The sequence below is a fragment of the Podarcis tiliguerta genome (genome assembly GCF_965153285.1).
Source record: "Podarcis tiliguerta genome assembly, chromosome: 5".
In the NCBI taxonomy this organism is placed as follows: domain Eukaryota; kingdom Metazoa; phylum Chordata; class Lepidosauria; order Squamata; family Lacertidae; genus Podarcis; species Podarcis tiliguerta.
The window spans coordinates 84,787,498-84,811,077 of NC_139538.1; the positions used below are offsets into that span (position 1 = coordinate 84,787,498).

General features: G+C 45.3%; 1 protein-coding gene across 17 annotated transcripts in view; it reads right to left on the bottom strand.

Moving 5' to 3' along the window:
- The window catches only part of PAX2 (paired box 2), a 152,482-nt gene that overhangs the window by 71,884 nt on the left and 57,018 nt on the right, over positions 1-23,580 (bottom strand). For all 17 annotated transcript variants that reach the window (XM_083440461.1, XM_083440462.1, XM_083440446.1 and 14 more), the window contains one exon: positions 8,196-8,281. In XM_083440461.1, the coding sequence (XP_083296587.1) occupies positions 8,196-8,281 (86 nt within the window). The remainder of the gene's footprint in view (positions 1-8,195; positions 8,282-23,580) is intronic.

The following is a 23,580-nucleotide window of genomic DNA, read 5'->3' on the forward strand; positions in this document are numbered from 1 at the left end:
TTTGTTTGGCTGCTGGCTGGGCTTTCTGCCTTTGGCTGGGAGGGGCTCAGAAGTTGAACATACCTGTGCTTATTTTGGCTGCTGGTCCCTTATTTTCAAATCTGTAAGTTGACAGCTATGGGCTATTCTGCCTGCCTTTCCCCTCTGTGACATCAGGGCACCACGGCCAATCACTGCCGGGCGTCTCATCACCATTGCCACCACCACCATAAAATCCCTTGCTGCTGTGGTTTTTAAATTTCCTGCCCCTGGGGAACCCCTCCTTCCTCAGTTTATCTGCTGAGGAAACCCTAAGCTAGCCACAGAATCTCTGCACATTTTAGGGGTTCTGGGACATAATCTTGGTCTGCAAGGAGTACCCCAGAAGGGGTACTGTTTAAGCAGATATGCAGACACCACTAAGAACTTAAGCAGGAATTAGAAAGCCATTCCTGCAGCACTCCCCACACCAAGAGTATGTACTGGAACACATTGCTCAGGAGCATCTTAATGTGCAACCAACAAAATACACAATATCCTCTAGCTGTGCATTTTGGGACAAGACTGGTGATGGCAGGTTTCGAGCAACTAACCTCCCTTACTAAATTTCTGATCAAGGAATTCCTGATAAGCTTTCTAATAACTGCCTTTAATTGATAGACTGGCTTTCTGCTTGTTATTCTATCTGTTAATAAATTATAATTAAACAAAATCACAAGTTGCAGTTCAGTCACCTGCCACCTTTTGCAAAGGCGACCGTTTCCCATACCTTAACTATAGAAAATTTAACCATCTAGTAAGCAAAATGGCTATTGTCAGAAAGAAAATATAGCTCTAAGGCACTTTTAGAAATCAATTTGGGGAAAATATGAGCGATTCCCAGGTACATCAACAGAACAGTTTAAAACGACTACAAAACCATCAGTATCAGGATCCAAATACCGTATTTTTTGCTCTATAAGACTCACTTTTTCCTTCCTAAAAAGTAAGGAGAAATGTCTGTGCGTCTTATGGAGCGAATGCAAGCTGCGCAGCTATCCCAGAAGCCAGAACAGCAAGAGGGATCCCTCTTGCTGTTCTGGCTTCTGAGATTTAGAATATTTTTTTTCTTTTTTTCCTCCTCCAAAAACTAGGTGCGTCTTATGATCTGGTGCATCTTATAGAACGAAAAATACGGTACATAAATTCGGGTTGCAATAGGGTTGCTAGACTAATTTATACCATCGTTTATATATATTTATACATATCAATCACTATTTTTAACATCAGTATGAACAAAGACTGCAGGTGGTGAAGTAGCAGGAACCTAACTTCAGAAGAACCAGAAATTCAGCAGGTGCAGGGAACAAGCGTATTCATCCAAGAGGTATAAATCCCAACCTCTTTTGAACAATTAGCTCTTCATCAGGGGCCTGACAGAAAAAGAAATAGGCTACATCTATTACAGTTTCTTAGATGACTAGCTCCAAAATGAGCCACTGACATACGGACTCCCTCCGTGGCAGCTGAGCCGGCAATAGATTTGAGCTAATCCTGATTCTGACAGTCCCCTAGAGAAGAGCTAATTGCTTTTAAAGAAACGTTGGAATCTATACCACTTACTCGGACTAATAAAGGTGTCTCCTTGCACCTGTTGGGTTCCTGCTTGTTTCGCGCTGCCCTTTGGTGTGAGCTAGAGGTGTAGATAGGGACGCGGGTGGCGCTGTGGGTTAAACCACAGAGGCTAGGACTTGCCGATCAGAAGGTTGGTGGTTCAAATCCCCACAACGGGTTGCTCGGTCCCTGCTCCTGCCAACCTAGCAGTTCGAAAGCACATCAAAGTGCAAGTAGACAAATAGGAACCGCTCTGGCGGGAAGGTAAACGGCATTTCCGTGTGCTGCTCTGGTTTGCCAGAAGCAGCTTAGTGATGCTGGCCACATGACCCGGAAGCTGTACGCTGGCTCCCTCGGCCCATAAAGCGAGATGAGCACCGCAACCCCAGAGTCGGTCACGACTGGACCTAATGGTCAGGGGTCCCTTTACCTTTACTTTTAGAGGTGTAGATAGCACATGTACAGTGCCAGATTTATGTATAAGCTAAACAAGCTATAGCTTAGGGCCCCACTCTCTTGTGGACTCCTCAAAAATTTACAGGGGAAAATATTGGATATACATTTCCAAAATATAAGATAAAAAACAAATAAAATAAAACCTACATACAGCAACAGTGTTTTGTGTTGTGTAGGTAATGGGCCCCGCCTGCTAGCCTGCTCCCTAAAATATCACTGGTTTGCTCATTTCTATATATAGGGTACCATATAGCATATATTCAACACAAAATACAGCGACAATTTGTTGTTGACAAAGGACAGCTGGACGTATAAAGGGCCCCATTAGCTTCAGTAGCTTAGGGCCTCATCAAACATAAATATGGCCCAGCACATGTGCAGAGGTGCCAAGTTGCCCCTGAGATTGAGGGGGCCTGGCGTACAGGCATGTGCATGACATCAGTTGGGTCCCACATGGCGTGCAATGTTACATCATCTAAAGGAGGCCAAGCGCTCTGGAGGAGCCAGCCAATGAGGCGGCGCCACGTTTGGCTCCACACTCGGTCTCCTCCAGCCTCTCAACACTGAGACGGCCCAGCCTATTTCCAACAAATATTATAGAATCATAGAATTGTGGAGTTGGAAGGGGCCCTGTGGAAGATCTAGTCCAATCCTAATATGCAGCTGTCCCATACAGGAACCAAACCTGCAATCTTGGTCAATCTTGGTGGTACAGTGGTACCTCGGGTTACATACGCTTCAGGTTACAGACTCCGCTAACCCAGAAATAGTGCTTCAGGTTAAGAAGTTTGCTTCAGGATGAGAACAGAAATCGTGCTCTGGCAGCACGGCGGCAGCAGGAGGCCCCATTAGCTAAAGTGGTGCTTCAGGTTAAGAACAGTTTCAGGCTAAGTACGGACCTCTGGAACGAATTAAGTACTTAACCTGAGGTACCACTGTATTTAACTCAGAGTAGACTTGCTAAAATGTGTAAGTCCGAATCAGATAAGTGCTGGAGATGTAATGAGGTTGAGGGTACGTTTATCATATGTGGTGGACTTGTAAAAGGGTAAAAGAGTATTGGGAAATGATATACAATGAATTGGGGGAAACCGTTTAAAAGTACCTTTTTAAAAAACCACCAGATTCCTTTTTGTTGGGGCTAAGTCAGAGGGTATTTCCCAGGTGTCAAAAAAGACTATGTATGCCACTACTGCGGCCCGTGTTTTGTTATCCCCAAAATGGAAAATGAGCAAGGTCCCAACCAAAGAAGAATGGCAACTTAAACTGACGGAATACACGCAACTTGCAGATTTAACATATAGAATAAGAGAGCAAGAAGAATGTACATTTAAAGAAGACAGGAAAATGTTTACTGCGTATATGGGTGAAAATTGTGTTCATTTCAAAACACTGGTAGCGTTAAGATAAATTCAAGAGGCAAATAAATGTGGATGGATTTAACAATGGCTTACTGAATGGTTTAGTTCATGTAAATATGCAGGGATGTATGGTATGTAAAATGAACCACAGAAAGAGAAGAAAGGAAGTAATTGATTTAAGGTGGTTTAAATGAGTATTTTGAAATGTAAATTAGAAAATTTAATTAAAAAATTATATATAGTATTATATATATTTTTATAGAAAACTTGCAATCTTGGTATTAGCAATGCACTCTAACCAACTGAGCTATCCAATGCCAAGCTGTTGAGGGGGCCGGTAACACCTTGTGCCCCCCCCCCAAGTTGGTGCACCTGAACATGCTTGCGCCATTTATTTATTTAAAAGAAGTAGTATTTTTACGCAGAACGTCTTTTTCATTCATGCAGGTTAATTTATGAAATTTCACTGCTTAAATAAATAGAATACGCCGAGTCTCTGTGGAGGTGTTGTGGAAAAATCACAGCACAGCAGAGCACATGTGTTCTGACCAAACTTGAAATGTTGATTTTACTCGTGGTTTTAAGCACTCCTTATTCTTCTTCACTGTTTCCCATCCTTCAGAAACTGAATCTTCCCTACCTTCTTTTTTACAGGCCAAAGAATGGGGAATTCCACCTCAAAACACCTGGCGTGGAAGTAACCTGAGATCTAACAGATTAATGCGCTGGATTAATCAACTGATGCTGATTAATATTATATATATATATATATATATATATATATATATATATATATATATGATATTTATTGAGATTTCAACATATTACAAAAATTAGAAAGAATAAAAAAAGAAAAAAGAAAATACAAAATACAAAATAAAAACAGTTAAAAGCAAATCAGTCTCTCCATATCTTATCTTTCATTTGCTTGTTTCCCTGACCTCCTCACACCTCCCTTTCTTGTATTCCATTTCAATTGGTTAATTCAGCAAATCCTTTCCCTCTTTAATTTTATCTTAATCTTTTATCTGAATATATTATAGTTTTAGATTATCACCCGTTAATAATCCTTTTTTACATATTCCTTAACATTACTGCTAGCAAAAACCATGATGCTGATTAATATAAACTGCCCCTTGATAAACCTGTGAGGCGGGAAAGAAGCGGTGGACTTTGGGATGGCAAGGCCACTCAGGCGCACCTTTTATCTCCTCTTGCCCCAAATACGGTTCAAACAACAACAACTCCCTCCATAATGCTCCATAATGCAATAGGTCGCAGCTTGAAATTGCTCCCCGCATCCCCAGCAAACTGGACTGTGCAGAAAGTAGCATTGGCACATGGAAGCGCAGGACAGCCATGTGTGTCCTTGGCAGCTGATGCCAGAAAAGGAGAGCACGGTGCTATCACCACCTCATGAGCCAGAAGGCTCCTTCAGACAGAAGCTGGGGCCATCACTTGTTTATGAGAAAGGACCTGCTTCAGTCTCATGAGCATGGAGGTGGAGGAGAAAATGGCGGCAGCTTGGAAAGTCACCTATAATAGATTAAAGGGGAAAACCAAGGAACGCTGCAGTTTCTTTTGGAATCTAGGTGGGTGGGAGTGGAGCCCTGATAAGAACGCCAACCCCCCCCCCCCCATCCTGAGGCCTTGGACAACAAGTAGGGATGGTCATGAAGTATTTATTATTTGATTGATTGATTGTACTCTGGGAGGCTTCCAACAAAGTATAAAGGAACACACCAAAACATCAAACATTAAAAGCTTCCCAAAACAGGGCTGCCTTCAGGTGTCTGTGAAAAGTCATAGGATTGTTTATCTCTTTGGCATCTGGTGGGAGGGTGTTGCACAGGGTGGGAGCCACTACCGAGAAGGCCCTCTGCCTGATTCCCTGCAACCTCACTTCTCACAATGAGAGAACCACCAGAAGACCCTCAGAGCTGGACCTCGGTGTCCAGGCTGAACGATGGGAGTGGAGATGCTCCTTCAGCTATACAAGGCTGAGGCCATATAGGGTTTTAAAGCTCAACACCTGGGAAAGGAGACATACTGGGAAGGAGAATCCTAGTTATGCTACGGGGTGCGTGAGAAATGTATCTTTCTCCATGCTACAGAATTATTGTAAGTGAGAGTTGCTCCCCCCTCAGTGCCCCTCAAAATCAAGTCTTTCTGTGGAACAAACAAAAATGTCTGCATATCTATGTTCAAAGTCCATTTCGGGAGCCTAATTTGGCCCATCGGTGTGTGGCAGTTTAGCTCAACAACTTTGGGGTAAAATATATTAAAAAAACTTCACTCCTAAAAAAAGGTCAACAACTTTGGTCGGCCCTCACGGCCCTTCACTTCATCAAATCTGGCCCCCTTTGAAAAAAGGTCTGTGAAGATACCCTTCTCCTCGTTGCAGTGACTATAATTTCATTTGCAAAAATTATCTTCCCGCTCTGATTTTAACAACCCTTTGGAGGGCTGCACACAGGACCAGCCTAATTTATTATGTTGCCAGAAGGATGGGAAAGATGTTGCCTCTCCCAATTCCATTTACAAAAACTGCCTGAATGCTGTTAATGGGATACTTGCTGTCTACCACACGTAAGGTAGCAGGCCAAATTGGGGAGCCTCAGGAGGGCAGTGAGGCAACAGAGGGCCAGGGCTCAGGAAGAAAAGCCATGGGTAGCTACTGCTGCCTGTTGTCTGGTGATTGCCTCACCTTGCCTAATGGTAGGACCAGTCATGGCTGCACATCCCCCCCCCCCCTTTCTACTGTGGGTGTACACACCACCCCCTTTTGAGTAAATAATGCAACAGAAAGGCTATTTCTCCCCTCACCCACCCAAAATATGCCATCCTCCAGGAATTGGATTGGTGTTAGTGCTACTATATACTATAATAATAAAACTGGAGAGGAGTGTTTATTTATACTTCTGGGAATGCTTGCATAACCCTTTTAATGCAAATACAGTCGTACCTTGGAAGTCGAACAGAATCCGTTCCGGAAGTCTGTTCAACTTCCAAAACATTCAGAAACCAAAGTGTGGCTTCTGATTGGCTGCAGGAAACTCCTGCAGCCAATCGGAAGCCACAGAAGCCCAGCCGAACGTTCGGCTTCCAAAAATAGTTTGCAAACCGGAACAGTCACTTCTGGTTTTCTGGTTTGGGAGCCAAAACATTCAAGAACTAAGCTGTTTGAAAACCACGGTATGACTGCATTAAAAAGGTAAAGGGACCCCTGACCATTAGGTCCAGTCGTGACCGACTATGGGGTTGCGGCGCTCAACTTGCTTTACTGGCCGAGGGAGCCGGCATACAACTTCCGGGTCATGTGGCCAGCATGACTAAGCCGCTTCTGGCGAACCAGAGCAGTGCACGGAAATGCCGTTTACCTTCCTGCCGGAGTGGTACCTATTTATCTAGTTGCACTTTGATGTGCTTTCGAACTGCTAGGTTGGCAGGAGCAGGGACCGAGCAACGGGAGCTCACCCTGTCACGGGGATTCGAACTGCTGACCTTCTGATCGGCAAGTCCTAGGCTCTGTGGTTTAACCCGCAGCGCCACCCATGTCCCTGACGGTACGTTACTCGGGTGATAATATGCCATGGACAGACTTGGGGAACAGTCCAATGGCCACAGCTGCTTAGATCTTTGGAGCACAAACCTTCAAGGAGGCTGGAATGAGCTGTACCACCCCTCTATGTGGACAGACTCTGGTGTCTTTTTTTCAGCTTCCAGACCATAGACAGGAAGATTTGGCTGCTCGTCACAGAAATAGAATCTGCATGGCCATCTCCTCAATGGCTGTTCCTTCCCTGCACTGCAGTCTAGTTGCATCCCAGCTTGCAGTGTTTTGGAGGAGACGTTCTAGGAATGTGGTACTGGAAAACAGGACAGCCCCTACATTTGTCCCCTCGCCTCTTTGGCAAACTTACATTATTTGGCAGCTGATCTAATTTAAGTACCTTTCGCTTCCATGAGACAAAAGTCATATCCCTGGGGAAAAGGCTATTCAATTAATTCTAGCCTCTGCTCAGTCTTCTATCGCTCCCTTGGTGTGCACACACTTCTAAAACCTGCGTAGAGCAATACCATTTTTTGTAATGTATACATGGATATGGGGCACACTGCGTTTTTGACCCTGCAGGAAATGGGCTCTAGTCGCTAACTGTGGTTACAAGGGATTTTTTCACACAGGTACAAGGCAGGTTTCTGAGGCGGCAGCAGCAACTTGCTCCTCCAAAAAGGAAGATATGTTTGCTGCATAGATGTGCCCCAAGCAATGGGACAGCAAAGCATTCACACAAACATGAGGGGCTTGCTTTGGAAGAGCAACTGCAAGCTGCCACTCAAACATACAACTTCTGTGCCCAAGATCTAAGCCTAGCTAGAGGACAGGCTCAATGTTCCTTGGGCCTTGGGGAGACATTCATGAAAGCTTTGCCTCACTTAACCTCAGTGGCATAGCGTGGGGGGTGCAGGGGGGGCCAGCTGCACCGGGCGCAACATCTGGGGGGGGCGCGTTCGCACTCGCAGCTCTCTGCCCCTACCTGGCTCACTCACTCTCTCTCACTGCAGTGCTGCCTGTGCGAATCCGATCCGAGCCGCCGGGTCGCCCACTGTGGAGGGGGGGGGGGCGCAAATTACTTGCCTTGCCCCGGGTGCTGACAACCCACGCTACGCCACTGCTTAACCTTGTCCTTTTGTTTAACTGTGTGCTGGACCTGTGTATGAGACCACTCAATTCCTGACATTACTTTCTTTCTCCCTCCCTCCCCCCCCGGCCCCGCCACCCCCACCTCTCTGGTTTCATCTTACCTATAGTATGTCCAGGTGCGGTGACTCCAGTCGCACTCCCATCTGGTGTTGGGTGGAATGGCTGCTGCACTTTGGTTCGGATGATCCTGCCAAAACAAAACAAGCAAACATACTAGCTATTAAATCCGTCTCTTTCGGTTTCTAATTCTCCCCCCGTCTTAAGCTCCTTTGCCACGTTTCCATGTCAGTTTTCAAATTCTGATTTAAAGTCCTCACAAAAAATGTGAAAAACACTTCTCTTAGCATTCATATTATTGAATGCAATTTTGCAAAATGTGCATATTCTTTTGAAAACAGTTTCTCCTAATATAAGCATTTTTGCATGTTTTTTTGTAGCAGGAGAACTGTACGGGCTAATTCAGAGAAGTGCAGATTTTCAAAAGGTGGTTGTATTTCAATTTGCATATTGCTTCTGAAAGTTCAAATTAGCGAAATTAAAATATGCACCTTTTCTCCCCACCCCCAGTCTGAACCTGAAGGATGGAGACTGCAAGTGAAAACTCAGGCATGTAGAATGTATGTTTTAAATTATTATTATTATTATTAGTAGCAGCAGTAGTAGTAGTATGAAAATACACTTTGTGTGGCAGTGACCAAGAGCCACTCAGCTCAATGCATTATGGGAGTTGGTTTACATCTCACTTCTTAACTGTTTAGGGCTATAATTTGATTCTTACAAGAAGTGGGTTGGAGTAAACTGCCCTTGAGGATGGTCTAGGAAGTTTAGCAACATGTAAAGAATTTTTTTAAAGACATATAGTCTTTTCTATGAGGATCCCTTTTATTGGTGAAAGGATTATCAACATCGGGTGATATTGCAATTAAGTTATACTCAGAGTAGCCCCCCTGGCATTAATGAGCCTAAGCTAGCGCCATTAACTTCAACATACCTACTCTTGAGTAAAATTTAGTTGAATACCACCCATTGTTCTTAACATCTTCCTTTATATACAGAACCATACAGAGTAATTTAAGCGAAAAGTAAGTCTTGCACCAAGTCTTACAAGATAAATATTGAGATTAGAGATGGGACAAGAGACCATGCACAGAGGGAAAGAAAAGAAGAGACAAATGTAACAATCTGTGTATGCGTTCAGATGTAGTTATGCTTACATAGGCTCAGGGCCAGCCCTACCATTAGATACAGTGATAATACCCACCTCTGGTGGCAGATGCTAGGCAACATTAATGGTGTCCCCCATCAGTGTTCCTCCTGAGTCTCCCACATGGCCTATTCCGCACTCACATGTGGCCTTTTGCCCTAAGTTGTGGTAGAGGACACTATCCCCTTCACCACAGTATTGAAATAATATTCAACTAGCAGTTCAGCTGGCTTCTGTATATGGAATGGGAGTGGAGGCGCCATCTTGTATTTTGCTTCAGGCAACAAAATGCCTTGAGAGGTGGCTCTGCTTAGACTTCATTATGGTTGGGAGGGTTGATGAAGGCTGCAATCTTAGGAGTATTTACCAGGAATCCCTAGCAAATTCCATTGAACTTGGAAGGGCTTCCTTATGAGTAAACATGCTTAGGATCTGGATGAAGAACCGGCCATGGGTTTTAACAAAGCTTTCAGAATGTCAAGAGTATTTGTAACTGGCCAGAAAGGACAAAACTAGACACGAGGCTGGAAAATCCAGTTTTTAAAAATGCAAAAGCTATTGTGGGGAGGGTGGGTTAAGTAATTGGGACTGTGGTGCTGGTAAAAGGGTAAAGGGACCCCTGACCATTAGGTCCAGTCGTGGCCGACTCTGGGGTTGCGGCGCTCATCTCGCTTTATTGGCCGAGGGAGCCGGCGTACAGCTTCTGGGTCATGTGGCCAGCATGACTAAGCCACTTCTGGTGAACCAGAGCAGCGCACGGAAACGCCGTTTACCTTCCCGCCAGAGCGGTACCTATTTATCTACTTGCACTGGTGTGCTTTCAAACTGCTAGGTTGGCAGGAGCAGGGACCGAGCAACAGGAGCTCACCCCGTCGCGGGGATTCGAACCGCCGACCTTCTGATCGGCAAGTCCTAGGCTCTGTGGTTTGTGGTTAACTTTCTCTCTCTCTCTCTCTCTCTCTCTCTCTCTCTCTCTCTCTCACACACACACACACAGAGAGAGAGAGAGAGAGAGAGAGAGAATGAGAGATTTCCTAACAAAAAATCACACGCTCTCCAAAGCAGCAGGGAAAAAACCACAAGTGCCATATTTATTATATATTCTTGCCCGAGGGGGAAATAGGAACTTCAGGGCATGATTTTAATTGGGAAAACAGCATAAAGGAAAACAGTTAACCCTTCCCTCCTCCAGAGTCGCATCCAATCTGATTCAGAGAGCCAGACAGACACCCTGGTAGTTATTACATTTGAAAAAAACACACAGGAGATCTGATGACAAATTTCCTAACAAAGTAGAGGTGGCAGCCCACAGAAGCACAGGTTATCTTACAGCTCTTTCCCCCAAAGGACTGGTGTTCAGGCACTTTGCTATACTCTGCCATGGGGCTCGTATCCCAGGGACTGCACACTTGAGAACCAGTCTCTGAGACCCCTTGCATAGTTGTGAATCTGAGTAGCGTCTTCAAGACATAAACAAAACAAAGCGAAGCGTATGGTTTGCCTATCTGCTCATGTAAGACTTTCCGTCTTGACAATTCAATACTGTACTCATGAGAATTCAACTCTAGATCTCCTTTTCAGGAGAGGAAAAAGGAAAGTCTCCCTCTTCCTGCCCAGTGGCGTAGCGTGGGTTGTCAGCACCCGGGGCAAGGCAAGTAATTTGCGCCCCCCCCCCCGCTGCACTGTCCCTCCCCCAGATAGTCCCTCGCTCTCTCTCTGCACCGCACCGCACGCCTGGCACCCTCCCCTCCACAGTGGGCGGCGACCCGGCGGCTAGGATCGGATTCGCACAGCCAGCACTGCAGTGAGAGAGAGTGAGTGAGCCAGGTAGGGGCAGAGAGCTGTGAGTGCGAGCGCCCCCCCCCCAGATGTTGCGCCCGGTGCGGCCGGCCCCCCCTGCACCCCCCCCACGCTATGCCACTGTTCCTGCCTCCACATTTCCAGGAATAATATTTTCTCATTAGCTGCCACCGGAATACATAATTCTGATCGGATCAGGAAAGAGTGCGACTTTGGTGCCAGAAGTGAAACTTGCAGCTTTGTGCCACCATGAAGGAAGTGGACAAAAAAATGATCCAAGTTGTGCTGGCTGACAAGGTCAACAGAGCTCCCTGACCCAGTAATACAGAGATGGTTTAACCTCTTTGTTGAACATAGATCTTGTAGACATTGTACATTTTCTCAGCACTTAAGAGTTCTGCTGTGTGGGATTAGGCTTCACAGGAAGCAAAAAAAGAGAGAAAAGTGGATTTTAGGGGGGGGAATGTGGAACAAATAGAATAGTATCGTGCTGGGGCTCTGGCTGACACAGACCCTCAAAGTGTCCCTATTTTCCAGGGATAGTCCCAGATTTATAGACGCCATCCTGGTTTGTGATTTGATCTCCAAATGTCCTGCTTTTCCTTAGGATGTCGCTATTTTCACTGGGGAAATGCTGGAGGGTATGGAGTTATGAGACCCCCGTGCCAAGGAGATAAGTAACTGTACAAGCTTTAGAAGACATCCTCTATAGAGAAGGGTTTTTTATGTTTGGTGTTCTGTTTTGTTTTTCTATACATTGGAAGCTGCCAAAAGGGCAACCCAGTCAGATGGGTGGGGTAAATAATAATAATAATAATAATAATAATAATAATAATAATAATAAGGCATCCCTATTTTCATCAGGGTGTGGGACTGTAGAAAGGCTCAATCCTTAAGAATGATGCTTTATATATTCTAGATCCTTAAACTACACATTAGAAAAGTTGACAATGAGCACACAGAACAACAACAAAAGATATTTAGAAGACTAAAGGGGGAAAGACAGCATATGCAAGAGTCTTTACATTATAAGAGACACAATATGTAGTTCTGTGTCTCGGGTAGGAGACTTCCAGGATCAATGTACCGTATTTTTCGCCCTATAGGACGCACTTTTTCCCCTCCAAAAATGAAGGGGAAATCTGGGTGCGTCCTATGGGGCGAATGCAGGCTTTCGCTGAAGCTTGGAGAGCAAGAGGGGTCGGTGCGCACCGACCCCTCTCGCTCTCCAGGCTTCGGGAACATATCCGCAGCCTGCTTCCCGGAGCATCGGGCGCCCTGAAAGCAGAGCGCCCGGCGCTTCGGGAACACATCCGCAGCCTAGGCAGCCCTGCGGGAGGTCCCCGCAGGGCTCCCCACGCTGCGGATAGCAGCCTGCCGCCCGGCGGGCGAGGTGCCCTGAAGCAGAGCGCCCCGCGCGCCGGACAGACATCCGCAGCATGGGGAACCCTGCAGGAGTTCCCCGCAGCGCTCCCCACGCTGCAGATAGCAGCCTGCCGCCCGGCGGGCGGGGCGCCCTGAAGCAGAGCGCCCCTCAGGCCAGGCAGACATCGGCCAGCCCCACAAGCTCGGGGGACAGCAGGGAGGCGCAGCGCCGCCATCCCGCTGTTCCTCGACCTGGTTGGGTTTCCCCGACCTGCTTTTGGGGGGGAAATAAAGGAAAAAATTTTTTCCTTTATTTCCCCCCCCAAAAAATTAGGTGCGTCCTATGGGACGGAGCGTCTTATGGGACGAAAAATACGGTATATATTGAAGTCTCCTACCCGAGCTGCGTGAATTTAGAGTATTTTGTATGGTAGCAGAAAACAGACACGGCAAGCTTATCAGAAAATAGGTAGAACACTGATAATCATACCAGAATATAGAATCTAAAGAAAGGACAGGGTAGGATGTATTGTGTTGCAGACCCTCCAAGTGTCCCTATTTTCCAGGGGCAGTCCCAGATTTACAGAAGCCACCCCAGTTTCCGATTTGATCCCAGAATGTCCCACTTTTTCTTAGGAGATCCCTATTTTCATCCCAGTGGAGTATCAGGTCAGGTTGAAGGTGCTGGTTTTGACCTTTAAAGCCCTTTGTGGCTTAGGGCTGTCATATTTACGGGACTGCCTCTCCTGGTATGCCTCGCAGAGGACCTTAAGGTCCATGAATAATCATAGTTTAGAGGTCCTGGGCTGTAGGAAGTCAGATTATCCTCCACCAGGGCCAGGGCCTTCTCAGTGATGGCTCTGACCTGGTGGAATGCTCTGTCCCATGAGACCAAGGCCCCGCAGGATTTAACTTCCTTCCGCAGGGCCTGTAAGACAGAGCTATTCCGCCTGGCTTTTAATTTGAACTTAGCCTGATCTTTTATTCCCCTTCCTTCCATCCCCTCCGCTTTTTATGAAGATTACCCGCTCTGGGATCCCACAGCTAATTCTCCCCTGGTCTCCTCGCTGGCCCAAATAGGACTAATTTAGCCAGCTAGCCTTGGTGATCATCTAATGTTTATTGGATGGATTCCCCCCTCCCCCATTGATTTTTGAATTCTGAATTTATTTATTCATGTCTTATACTGTATTTATGCTGTTTTTTGTTGCATCAATTAAGTGTTTTAAATTTGTTGTTAGCCATCCTGAGCCCGGTTTTCTGAACCGGGAAGGGGGGTTATAAATAAAAATATATTATTGTTATTATTATCATAGAAATGTTGGAGTGTATTGAGTTATGTGACCTCCAAGCCAAGGAGATAAGTAACTATACAACCTTTAGAAGACATCTGAAGGCAGCCCTGTCTAGGGAAGCTGTTTTTTAAGGTTTAATTTTTTGTTATGTTTTTATATATGCTGGAAGCTGCCCAGAGTGGCTGGGATATAAATATATTACTACTATCATCATGGAATAGGACAGACCTATTTTTATTGGAGAAATGTTGGGGGGGGGTAGTGCTGTTCTACGATGATAATAATAGTAATAGTAGTAGTAGTAATAATAATAATAATAATAATAATAATAATAATAATAATTCATTATTTATACCCCGCCCTTCTGGCTGGGCTTCCCCAGTCACTCTGGGCGGTTTCCAACAAAATATTAAAATACAGTAATGCACCAAACATTAAAAGCTTCCCTAAACAGGGCTGCCTTCAGATGTCTTCTAAAAGTCTGGTAGTTGTTGTTCTCTTTGACAGCTGGTGGGAGGGCGTTCCACAGGACGGGTGCCACTACCAAGAAGGCCCTCTGCCTGGTTCCCTGTAACTTGGCTTCTCGCAGCGAGGGAACCGCCAGAAGGCCCTCAGCGCTGGACCTCAGTGTCTGGGTAGAATGAGGGGGGTGGAGACGCTCCTTCAGATATACTGGACCGAGGCCGTTTAGTAAACCAACAAAGTGCCCTTGTGAGTTTTCCAAAGTACCTGGTTGATCACTATTGGACACAGGCGGCTAAACTGGATGAGCCTCTGCCTGGCATGGTTTGGGGAGGGGAGCGGCAGTATAGCTGCCATGAGCTGTATGTTGTGGTTTTGAAGTACCAAGAAGCACGCTCTGAAGGAGATAAGTTCTAGAGCTGCCCGGTGATTGAAGACAGAAAAGGGCATATATTACAACTGTTCCTTCCTTGCTCCCACAAAGCACCCTGAAGCGATGCTTGCGTGAGCATATTGATCCCACCTCGGCGCTCGCACCCCCTCCCCTGCAGCAGCCCCAGGAAGCAGTGATGGGGTGCAGGCAAAGGCATGGAAATAGAAAGCTATAAATTATTTCTGACAGGAAAGCAATAGTGCCGGAGTGCTACGCACAAGTCCTGTGTCACTATTAGATTCCTTTTAGCCCGATGACACTCTAAGAGAGGTTAAGTGTCTGGTGGAATCCTATACGTGGGGAGCAGGGGCAGCCTGGGAGCAGAACGCTCTGCAGAGAGGGGTTATATCAATTCTGCCGGCCAATAATATTCCTTTCATTGATCACAGCCCAAAGTTCAAAAATCTCATTACAGCTTGGCAGACCTGGAACTTTTCAAAAATCAATAGAGTGATATAATGTATGTATACTTAGTAGAAATGTATCTATTCATCAGTCCGTCCGTCCAAAATCCGCCCGAGGGGTTCCGAATGAAGCCTACACATTGTATCATGTTCAGCTACGTAGCCGTGTATTCGCTGTAATAAATGAGACCCGAAGTCTGCCTGGCAACCTCGGGTGACACACAATGAAGGGAATTTCCTGCTTTTGGTGTCATCATGGCAGGTTCTATTCATACTGTGGTTCAGCAGAGCTGCCCTCGCTCGACTTAGGGAATTGCACAGCTCTTTTGCTCCCAATAACTCAACTGCGAGCTTCTCTGGACTGTGTCCTGGACTAACTCAGGAAGCACTAAGTTCTAAGTCCCTCTTTGAAGCTTCTGCACAACCACGTGAGCTGTGATTCGCATCTAAAGGTAAAGGGACCCCTGACCATTAGGTCCAGTCATGGCCGACTCTGGGGGTGCGGCGCTCATCTCGCTTTATTGGCCGAGGGAGCCGGCGTACAGCTTCTGGGTCATGTGGTCAGCATGACTAAGCCGCTTCTGACGAACCAGAGCAGCACATGGAAACGCCATTTAGCTTCCCGCCGGAGTGGTACCTATTTATCTACTTGCATTTTGACGTGTTTTCGAACTGCTGGGTTGGCAGGAGCAGGGACCGAGGAACGGGAGCTCACCCTGTCACGGGGATTCGAACCGCCGACCTTCTGATCCCACAGCGCCACCCATGTCCCATGATTCGCATCTAGGATTTGCAATTTGCGTAACTGTTAAAAGGTTTCTGAAAATTTGATTCTGCTCAATTGCTGCATGTGGAGGGCAGATACCTACTCTATGGTAACCCTTTGCCAACACCTCCCCCCCCCCCCCCGGATGGACTTAGTAGATGTGTGTTTTGGGCACACATCCCCAAAACTGTTGAAAGGAAAAAGACTTCCAACTAAAGATTCTTAAACTATATTGCTCTGGGGCCTGTCATTTCCCCCTTTAGAAAAATATGGGCAGGTGACTGCTACAGGGGGTTCTCTGCACTTCACAAGTTTTACAACAAATCAGCACAGTGTTGTCGTTTTTAAACCCTAAGAAAAATGTTTGATATATTGGTGCAATTATTGTTATTATTATTATTAGTTATACCCCACCCATCTGGCTGAGTTTCCCCAGCCACTCTGGGTGGCTCCCAATCAAGTGTTAAAAACAATACAGTGGTACCTCGCAAGACGAATGCCTCGCAAGACGAAAAACTCACAAGACGAAAGAGTTTTTTGTTTTTTGAGTTGCTTCGCAAGACGAATTTCCCTATGGGCTTGCTTCGCAAGACGAAAACGTCTTGCGCCTTTTTCTTAAAACCGTCAATGCATTCCTATGGGAAACCGTCAATGCATTTCCTATGGGAAACCGTGCTTCGCAAGACGAAAAATTCACAAGACGAAAAAACTCGCAGAACAAATTAATTTCGTCTTGCGAGGCACCACTGTACTGCATTAAATATTAAAAACTTCCCTAAACAGGGCTGCCTTCAGATGTCATTAAAAAATAGGATAGCTGCTTATTTCCTTGACATCTGATGGGAGGGTGTTCCACAGGGTGGGCGCCACCACCGAGAAGGCCCTCTGCCTGGTTCCCTGTATCCTCACTTCTCGCAGTGAGGGAACCGCCAGAAGGCCCTTGAAGGAGGACCTCAGTGTCCAAGCACTGAAGAGGAAGGATCTGTATCACTTGCTCAATGTTGATGTTACATATAGCTGGAATCAAAATTTCCAGTTTTGCCGTGAACATCCGCCACACAGGGTAGCATGAGAAGGTGAGCAAAAAGATCAAGTGATATATATATATGCAGAATCCATCTCTTCACACGTTCCAAACTCCTTCCAGTTCATAGAAACAATAAAGAAGCAAAACCTACAACCCAATGACCTACTTGTGAGCTTCGATGTTGTATCTCTCTTCACACAAGTGCCCATTAATGAAGCCTTGACAGCCATTCAAAACAAATACAATCCCCCCGAATACATCTTGGACCTGACCAACCACTGCCTAACCAACACGTACTTCATCCACAATGGACAAAGATACAAACAGATAGAAGGAGCACCTATGGGATCACCCCTCTCACCGGTCATCGCTAACCTGTACATGGAACACTTTGAAACCAATGCTTTAGACAAGTCAGAACACAAACCCAAACTTTGGCTCAGATATGTTGACGACACCTTTGTAATTTGGCCACACGGGAAGGAAAAACTGGATAGCTTCCTCACACATCTCAACAGCCTACACCCCAAAATACAATTCACTATGGAAATAGAAGCCAACAACCAACTTCCCTTCCTTGACGTCCTAATCTACAAAAAACCTGATGGCTCCCTAGGACACACTATCTACCGGAAAAAAACACACACCAACCGCTACTTACATGCACAATCACACCACCACCCTGCACAAATAAACTCCGTAGCCAAGACTCTCATCTCCAGAACCAAACGCCTGGCTGACGAAGACCACTTGACAACTGAGTTACAGAATCTCTCAAATGTGTTAATTGCCAATGGATACCAGCAAAACAGGGTTACGAAGCTAATCCAAAAAGAAACACCCCCCAAAAACCAAGACACAGAAGAAAACAATGGCATAGCCCTCCTTCCTTATATCAAGGGCACTACAGATAAAATTAGCAAAATCCTCCATAAACACAATATCAAAACAGCCTTTTGCACCAACCAAAAAATAGCCAATATCCTCAGAAACCCCAAGGATAAAATTCAGTTGGAAAACCAAGGGGTCTATGAAATACCCTGCAAAGTCTGCCCAGCCACGTACATTGGACAAACAAACAGACGAATAAATGCACGGATCGCAGAACACAAGAATGCCGTCAAAAAAGAAGAAAAAACTTCCTCTCTTTTCCAACACATGAAAGAAACAGGACACGAAATTAATTTTGCAGATTCCAAATTGCTCTTTAACATGGAACATCACCACAAGAGAATAATCATGGAAGCCATCGAGATAGAGAAACACCCTCACAACATGAACAAGCGTGACGACACATCCCGCTTGCCAGACATCTGGAAATTAGCCCTCCCCACAAAATCTGACACCAGATCCAGAGGCACACAGAACGCCATCACCAATCAACCACACCAGACCCAAACCCAGACCCTCTCCACAGATAAATTACAGACACCATCCAGTAGCCAAACCAGGGTGGCACCTCCGGATGCTGCACCCCCCTGCAATCCCTACACAGATCTGGCTGGCACAGGCCACAAAACCACAGCTCGCCCCTATACACGAAGCCAAGCCAGAGCACAACCAAGTGCAGTACAGCCATCTTCTCAGAAAAACTCTTCACAAAGTTCAAGAGTTCAAGACACGAAGGCTTTAGCAACTAATCCACACCTAATGACCCACCTAAGTGTGATTCAGGAAATCACTCAAGAAATCACTCAAGATATCCCTCAAGTAATTAAGGAACAAAAGAAGAAAAGGCACACTAGCCTGGGAACCTCCTCTCTGCCCAGAACATTGGAGGCTATACACCACACCTCCTCAACAGTATTTATAGGAACTCAAACACTGAGATCCTGCTCTGTTCCAGTAACAAGAAGCCGAAAGCACCAGCCTGAAGATGACGAGTGAGACCTCGTCGAAACGTCGCCTAGACACCCCAACTTTTACACGGGAAGACACCCGAGGACACCAAAACCTGCATTCCTGTACCCGTGAAAATCTACGAAAGCAAATATATATATATATATATATACAGTACTGATACAATCCCCTGTGGATTAACTAGATAATGGAAGCAAGTAATTCAACAAAAATCCATTGCAGATTAAAATACACCCTGACTTGTCTGGTGTGGACAGTTGTTTGCTGATTTCCCACATCAAAAAAATAAAAATAAAAAATAGACGTTTTAAAGTCAGGTAATGTGATGCCTTTTCTTTTCAAATATAAATGTCATTTCATGTGCCCAAATCAATTACTTCACGCATAGCCATGGATAACGTAATCACCACTGAAATCTATGTATACTACATCATAAATGACAAAACCAAGTATTAGTTTGCAACAGATAAGATGCAGGTCAAGTTCCAGTGGCAGACCAGAAGTGGAACCTGCTTATCAATAAAATATCTGCAAAAAAACCTAAGTTATAGCATTTATTCACACTGAATAAAATAACTTAATTATCAGTATACTTTTCTCAACGCCACCACTCTGTATCCTACTAGTTAAGTAAGTCTTATCGTCTACTGTATTCCATCTGCCACATACATTGGAGCCAATCCCCTATACAAGGGTTGTCTGTTATTTTCTGTTTATTGGCTATCTCAATTTGAGCACCTATTAGCAGACTGCACCAATTGCTGCCTATAATTGTCCCCCAAAAGGAGACATTGTGAGGCAAGTGAGAGTACGAAGGACTAATTCAAATGAAGTATTTCCAGCGATCCTCAATTGCCCAGCACATAAACCACATGTGGAAGTCATTCTCGTGAACAGCATGCTACTATGTATAAGGGTTATTGCATCTACTTAGCCTTTACTTGAACCAAGTTATCAGGTTGAGGAAAATATCAAACTTTCCAGCCCCACAAAACTCCTTCTCAGGTAGAATGATCCAAAGGAGTGAACCTAGGACTTTCTACACACAAGCAGCCCCTCCAACAGTGAGCTACAGGCACTACCCAATTTCTCTTCCACAAGAATACCTTGCATTAGTACATGTGAGCAAAGTTACAATGAAATGAATCTTCAACCTTCTAGATTTCAGCAGCGGTAGTGTGTTTGAGGACAGGGACATTTGCAGGGAAACCAAAATGCTTGTTTACCAAGCTGTTGAACTACCAACCTTACTGTATGCTTGTGAAACATGGACCACTTATAAACGCCATCGCCAACTCTTACAAAGATTTCATCAACAGTGTCCCCCAAAATTTTTGCACATCACTTGAGAAGACAGGGTAACTAATGCCACTGTACTGGAAGAAGCAAAGATCACCAGTATCGAAGGAATGATTCTTCAACATCAACTTCGTTGGACTGGTCATGTTGTGCGGATGCCTGATTATCGTCTTCCAAAGCAACTACTCTATTTTGAATGGAAAGCGTAATGCTGGTGGGTCAACAAAAGAGGTTTAAAGACTCTTTCAAGGCAAATCTCAGAAAATGTAGCACAGTGGTACCTCGGGTTAAGTACTTAATTTGTTCCGGAAGTCCGTTCTTAACTTGAAACTGTTCTTAACCTGAAGCACCACTTTAGCTAATGGGGCCTCCCGCTGCCGCCGCGCCGCCGGAGCACGATTTCTGTTTTCATCCTGAAGCAAAGTTCTTAACCCGAGGTACTATTTCTGGGTTAGCAGAGTCTGTAACCTGAAGTGTATGTAACCCAAGGTACCACTGTATAAACACTGACAACTGGGAAACACTGGCCTGCGGTGCTCCAATTGGAGGACAGCCTTTACCAAAGGGGTCATGGACTTTGAAGATGCTTGAACTTAGGACAAAGGGGAGAAACGTGCTAAGAGGAAGACACGCTTGGCAAATCCACATCGTGATCAACTCCTGCCCGGAAACCTATGTCCCCACTGTGGAAGGACGTGTGGATCCAGAATTGGCCTCCACAGTCACTCATGGACTCACTGTTAAGATCGTGTCCATGGAAGACAATCTTACTCGGCTACGAGTGATCGGCAAAGAAGAAGAGCTAAAATTCTGGAAGCTCTCTCGCTCCATTCTACAGCATTATTTTGGCAGCCCCCGCAGCACAGCACCCAGGGTGACTGCAGAGGTTGTGCTTACCTATAACTGCTTTTTCTGGATGCAGACTATGTCAGATCTTCAGGGTCCCTTCCAACTTTACAGTTTGATGGTATTTATGATTCTAACTAGCAGCTCTAGAGCTAACTTTTATCTAAGGGCAGATTCACACCATGCATTCAGAGCACAGCAAACACACATTTACCATACCCTCCAACATTTATCCAATGAAAATAGGCATGCTTATTATTATTATTATTATTATTATTATTATTATTATTATTATTACTATTATTATTATTATTCCCCACCCATCTGACTGGGTTGCCCCAGCCACTCTGAGCAGCTTTCAACATATATAAAAACATAATAAAACATTAAAAGCTTCCCTATACAGGGCTGCCTTCAGATGGCTCAGGGGTCAGATAACTCCATACCCTCCAACATTTCTCCAAAGAAAACAGGGACATCCTAAGGAAAAGCAGGACATTCCACTATCAAATCAGAAACTGGGGGTGGCTTCTGTAAATCCAGAACTGTCCCTGGAAAACAGGGATTCTGTATTACTTCCTTCCAAGGGATTCTGGGAACTGTATTGTTCAGGATTTTCAGAAGTGCAGTTATGTGAAGGGGAGGATAAAGTTCTAGTTTAGCTAGGGTTGCCATATTTCAAAAAGTGAAAATCTAGACAGAAAAGTTATTGAGCTTTTTTTTCCCAGTTTTGGCCAGTCGTTGAGCAAAATCACAAAAGAATTGGATTTTTTTGAGCTATTTCTGAGGGAAATCGGCAAAAACGACCACCATACATCCGGATTTCCCCAGACATTTTGCTGATTTCTGCCCAGACACCGCAGGCGGTTCAAGTATTACAGATATGTCTGCGAAATTCTGGACGTATGGCAACCCTAGTTAGCTTTTCTGGATTTCACCATGAGCTGTAAGCTGTGTGGGTTACTTACTACCTGTCCAAATACGTTGTGCCTTGCAGACAACGGAATATTTCCGCTTACAGATCTCTCTCACACACAAATATATAACACCCGCCCCTCGGGCAAATTGTAAGTACACAAGCCTTTATTTTTAATTTTTGCCTTTAATATTATCCTCAAGAGTTACCTCACACCTAATACATTTGTGTATTTTCAGCTAGGAGAACATAGCCTTTGGGAAACTATCTCTCCTTATTTCTATGTATGTGCAGGACATTGTGTGTGTAAGAAAGAATTATGAAATACTAAGTGAATGTGCCGTCTATCCCATCGATTTTTCAGACTCCAACTTGTCTTCCATCTCTTTCCTTTTGTTATCCTGGGGGCATGGCAGCAAGCCCCTATTTTAAATACCTTTGCTTCCTCCCATCTCCTCCTCCCCCTCTCCTCCCAAAAAGTGTCAATATTTTATTTGGATTTTTAACTTCACTCCATAACAGTTGCTTGACCTCCTGACTCGTACGAGTCACATAAATTCTGAGACTTTATTCAGGAGCCATGTTCCTGCTATTGAATAAGCAATTTGGGAGGATGAATTAATGACTTGTGCTGTTGCTGGAAAGTCCCTGAAGAAATATTAAAATTGCTTGCAGACTGAATCAATACTCACTGAACACTGAGCATGAGGACTTGGGTTGTTTTTATGGCATAACAAACAGAAGCATTTGGGAACAGAAAGGGGGTCCCTGAATACCCTACAAGCACCTTCACTTCTTCCCTCAACCTTCTTCAATATCAGCTATCCAAAGACCAAAGGTCCTGTTTCCTGGATTTGAAACCCAGGACAATGATCCCTTCCTCTTTCCACAGCTGACGTCTCTTGCAATTGAAGGTCCATCTTCTTAATGGAGGCGGGGGTCTGTACAGGATCTCCCTGACACTGACGCTGCTCAACCCCTGGAGCCCTTCCAGAGTTTGCTCTTAGGAAATGGGAATATTTAAACTGTCTGTATGTGACAGGAGGCCAGAAGCAGTAAAGGTGGATCCCATTCTGAAGATCAAGGAGGGCTGCCTTGGGCCTGTTGGAGGAAGCACTTCTGGGCATGTCTACTGATTTGTAGCATTCTACAAGCATGCAGTACGCATAGCCCACTAAAATCTCCTTGATTCCTACAGGGGTTGCACAGAACTAATAGAGAGAGCTGGACTGCCTTGAACACTCATCATCTCCAAGTTAGTTCTCCAGTAAAATGGCAATATAACACTGGCCTACTTTCCAGTGTTGTTGTGAGGATGGTGGGACTGCAGCAGACCTTCCAATCGTCCCTATTTTCCAGGGACATCCCTGATTTAGAGAAGCCATCCCAGTTTCTGACTTGATCCCAGAATGTCACACTTTCCCTTAAAAGGTAAAGGGACCCCTGACCATTAGGTCCAGTCGTGGCCGACTCTGGGGTTGCGACGCTCATCTCGCTTTGTTGACCGAGGGAGCCGGCATACAGCTTCCGGGTCATGTGGCCAGCATGACTAAGCCGCTTCTGGCAAACCAGAGCAGTGCACGGAAACGCCATTTACCTTCCCACTGGAGCGGTACCTATTTATCTACTTGCACTTTGACGTGTTTCTGAACTGCTAGGTTGGCAGGAGCAGGGACCGAGCAATGGGAGCTCACCCCGTCGCAGGGATTCGAACCGCCGACCTTCTGATTGGCAAGTTCTAGGCTCTGTGGTTTAACCCACAGCGCCACGCACACCCCCCTTAGGATGTCCCTATTTTCATTGGGGAAA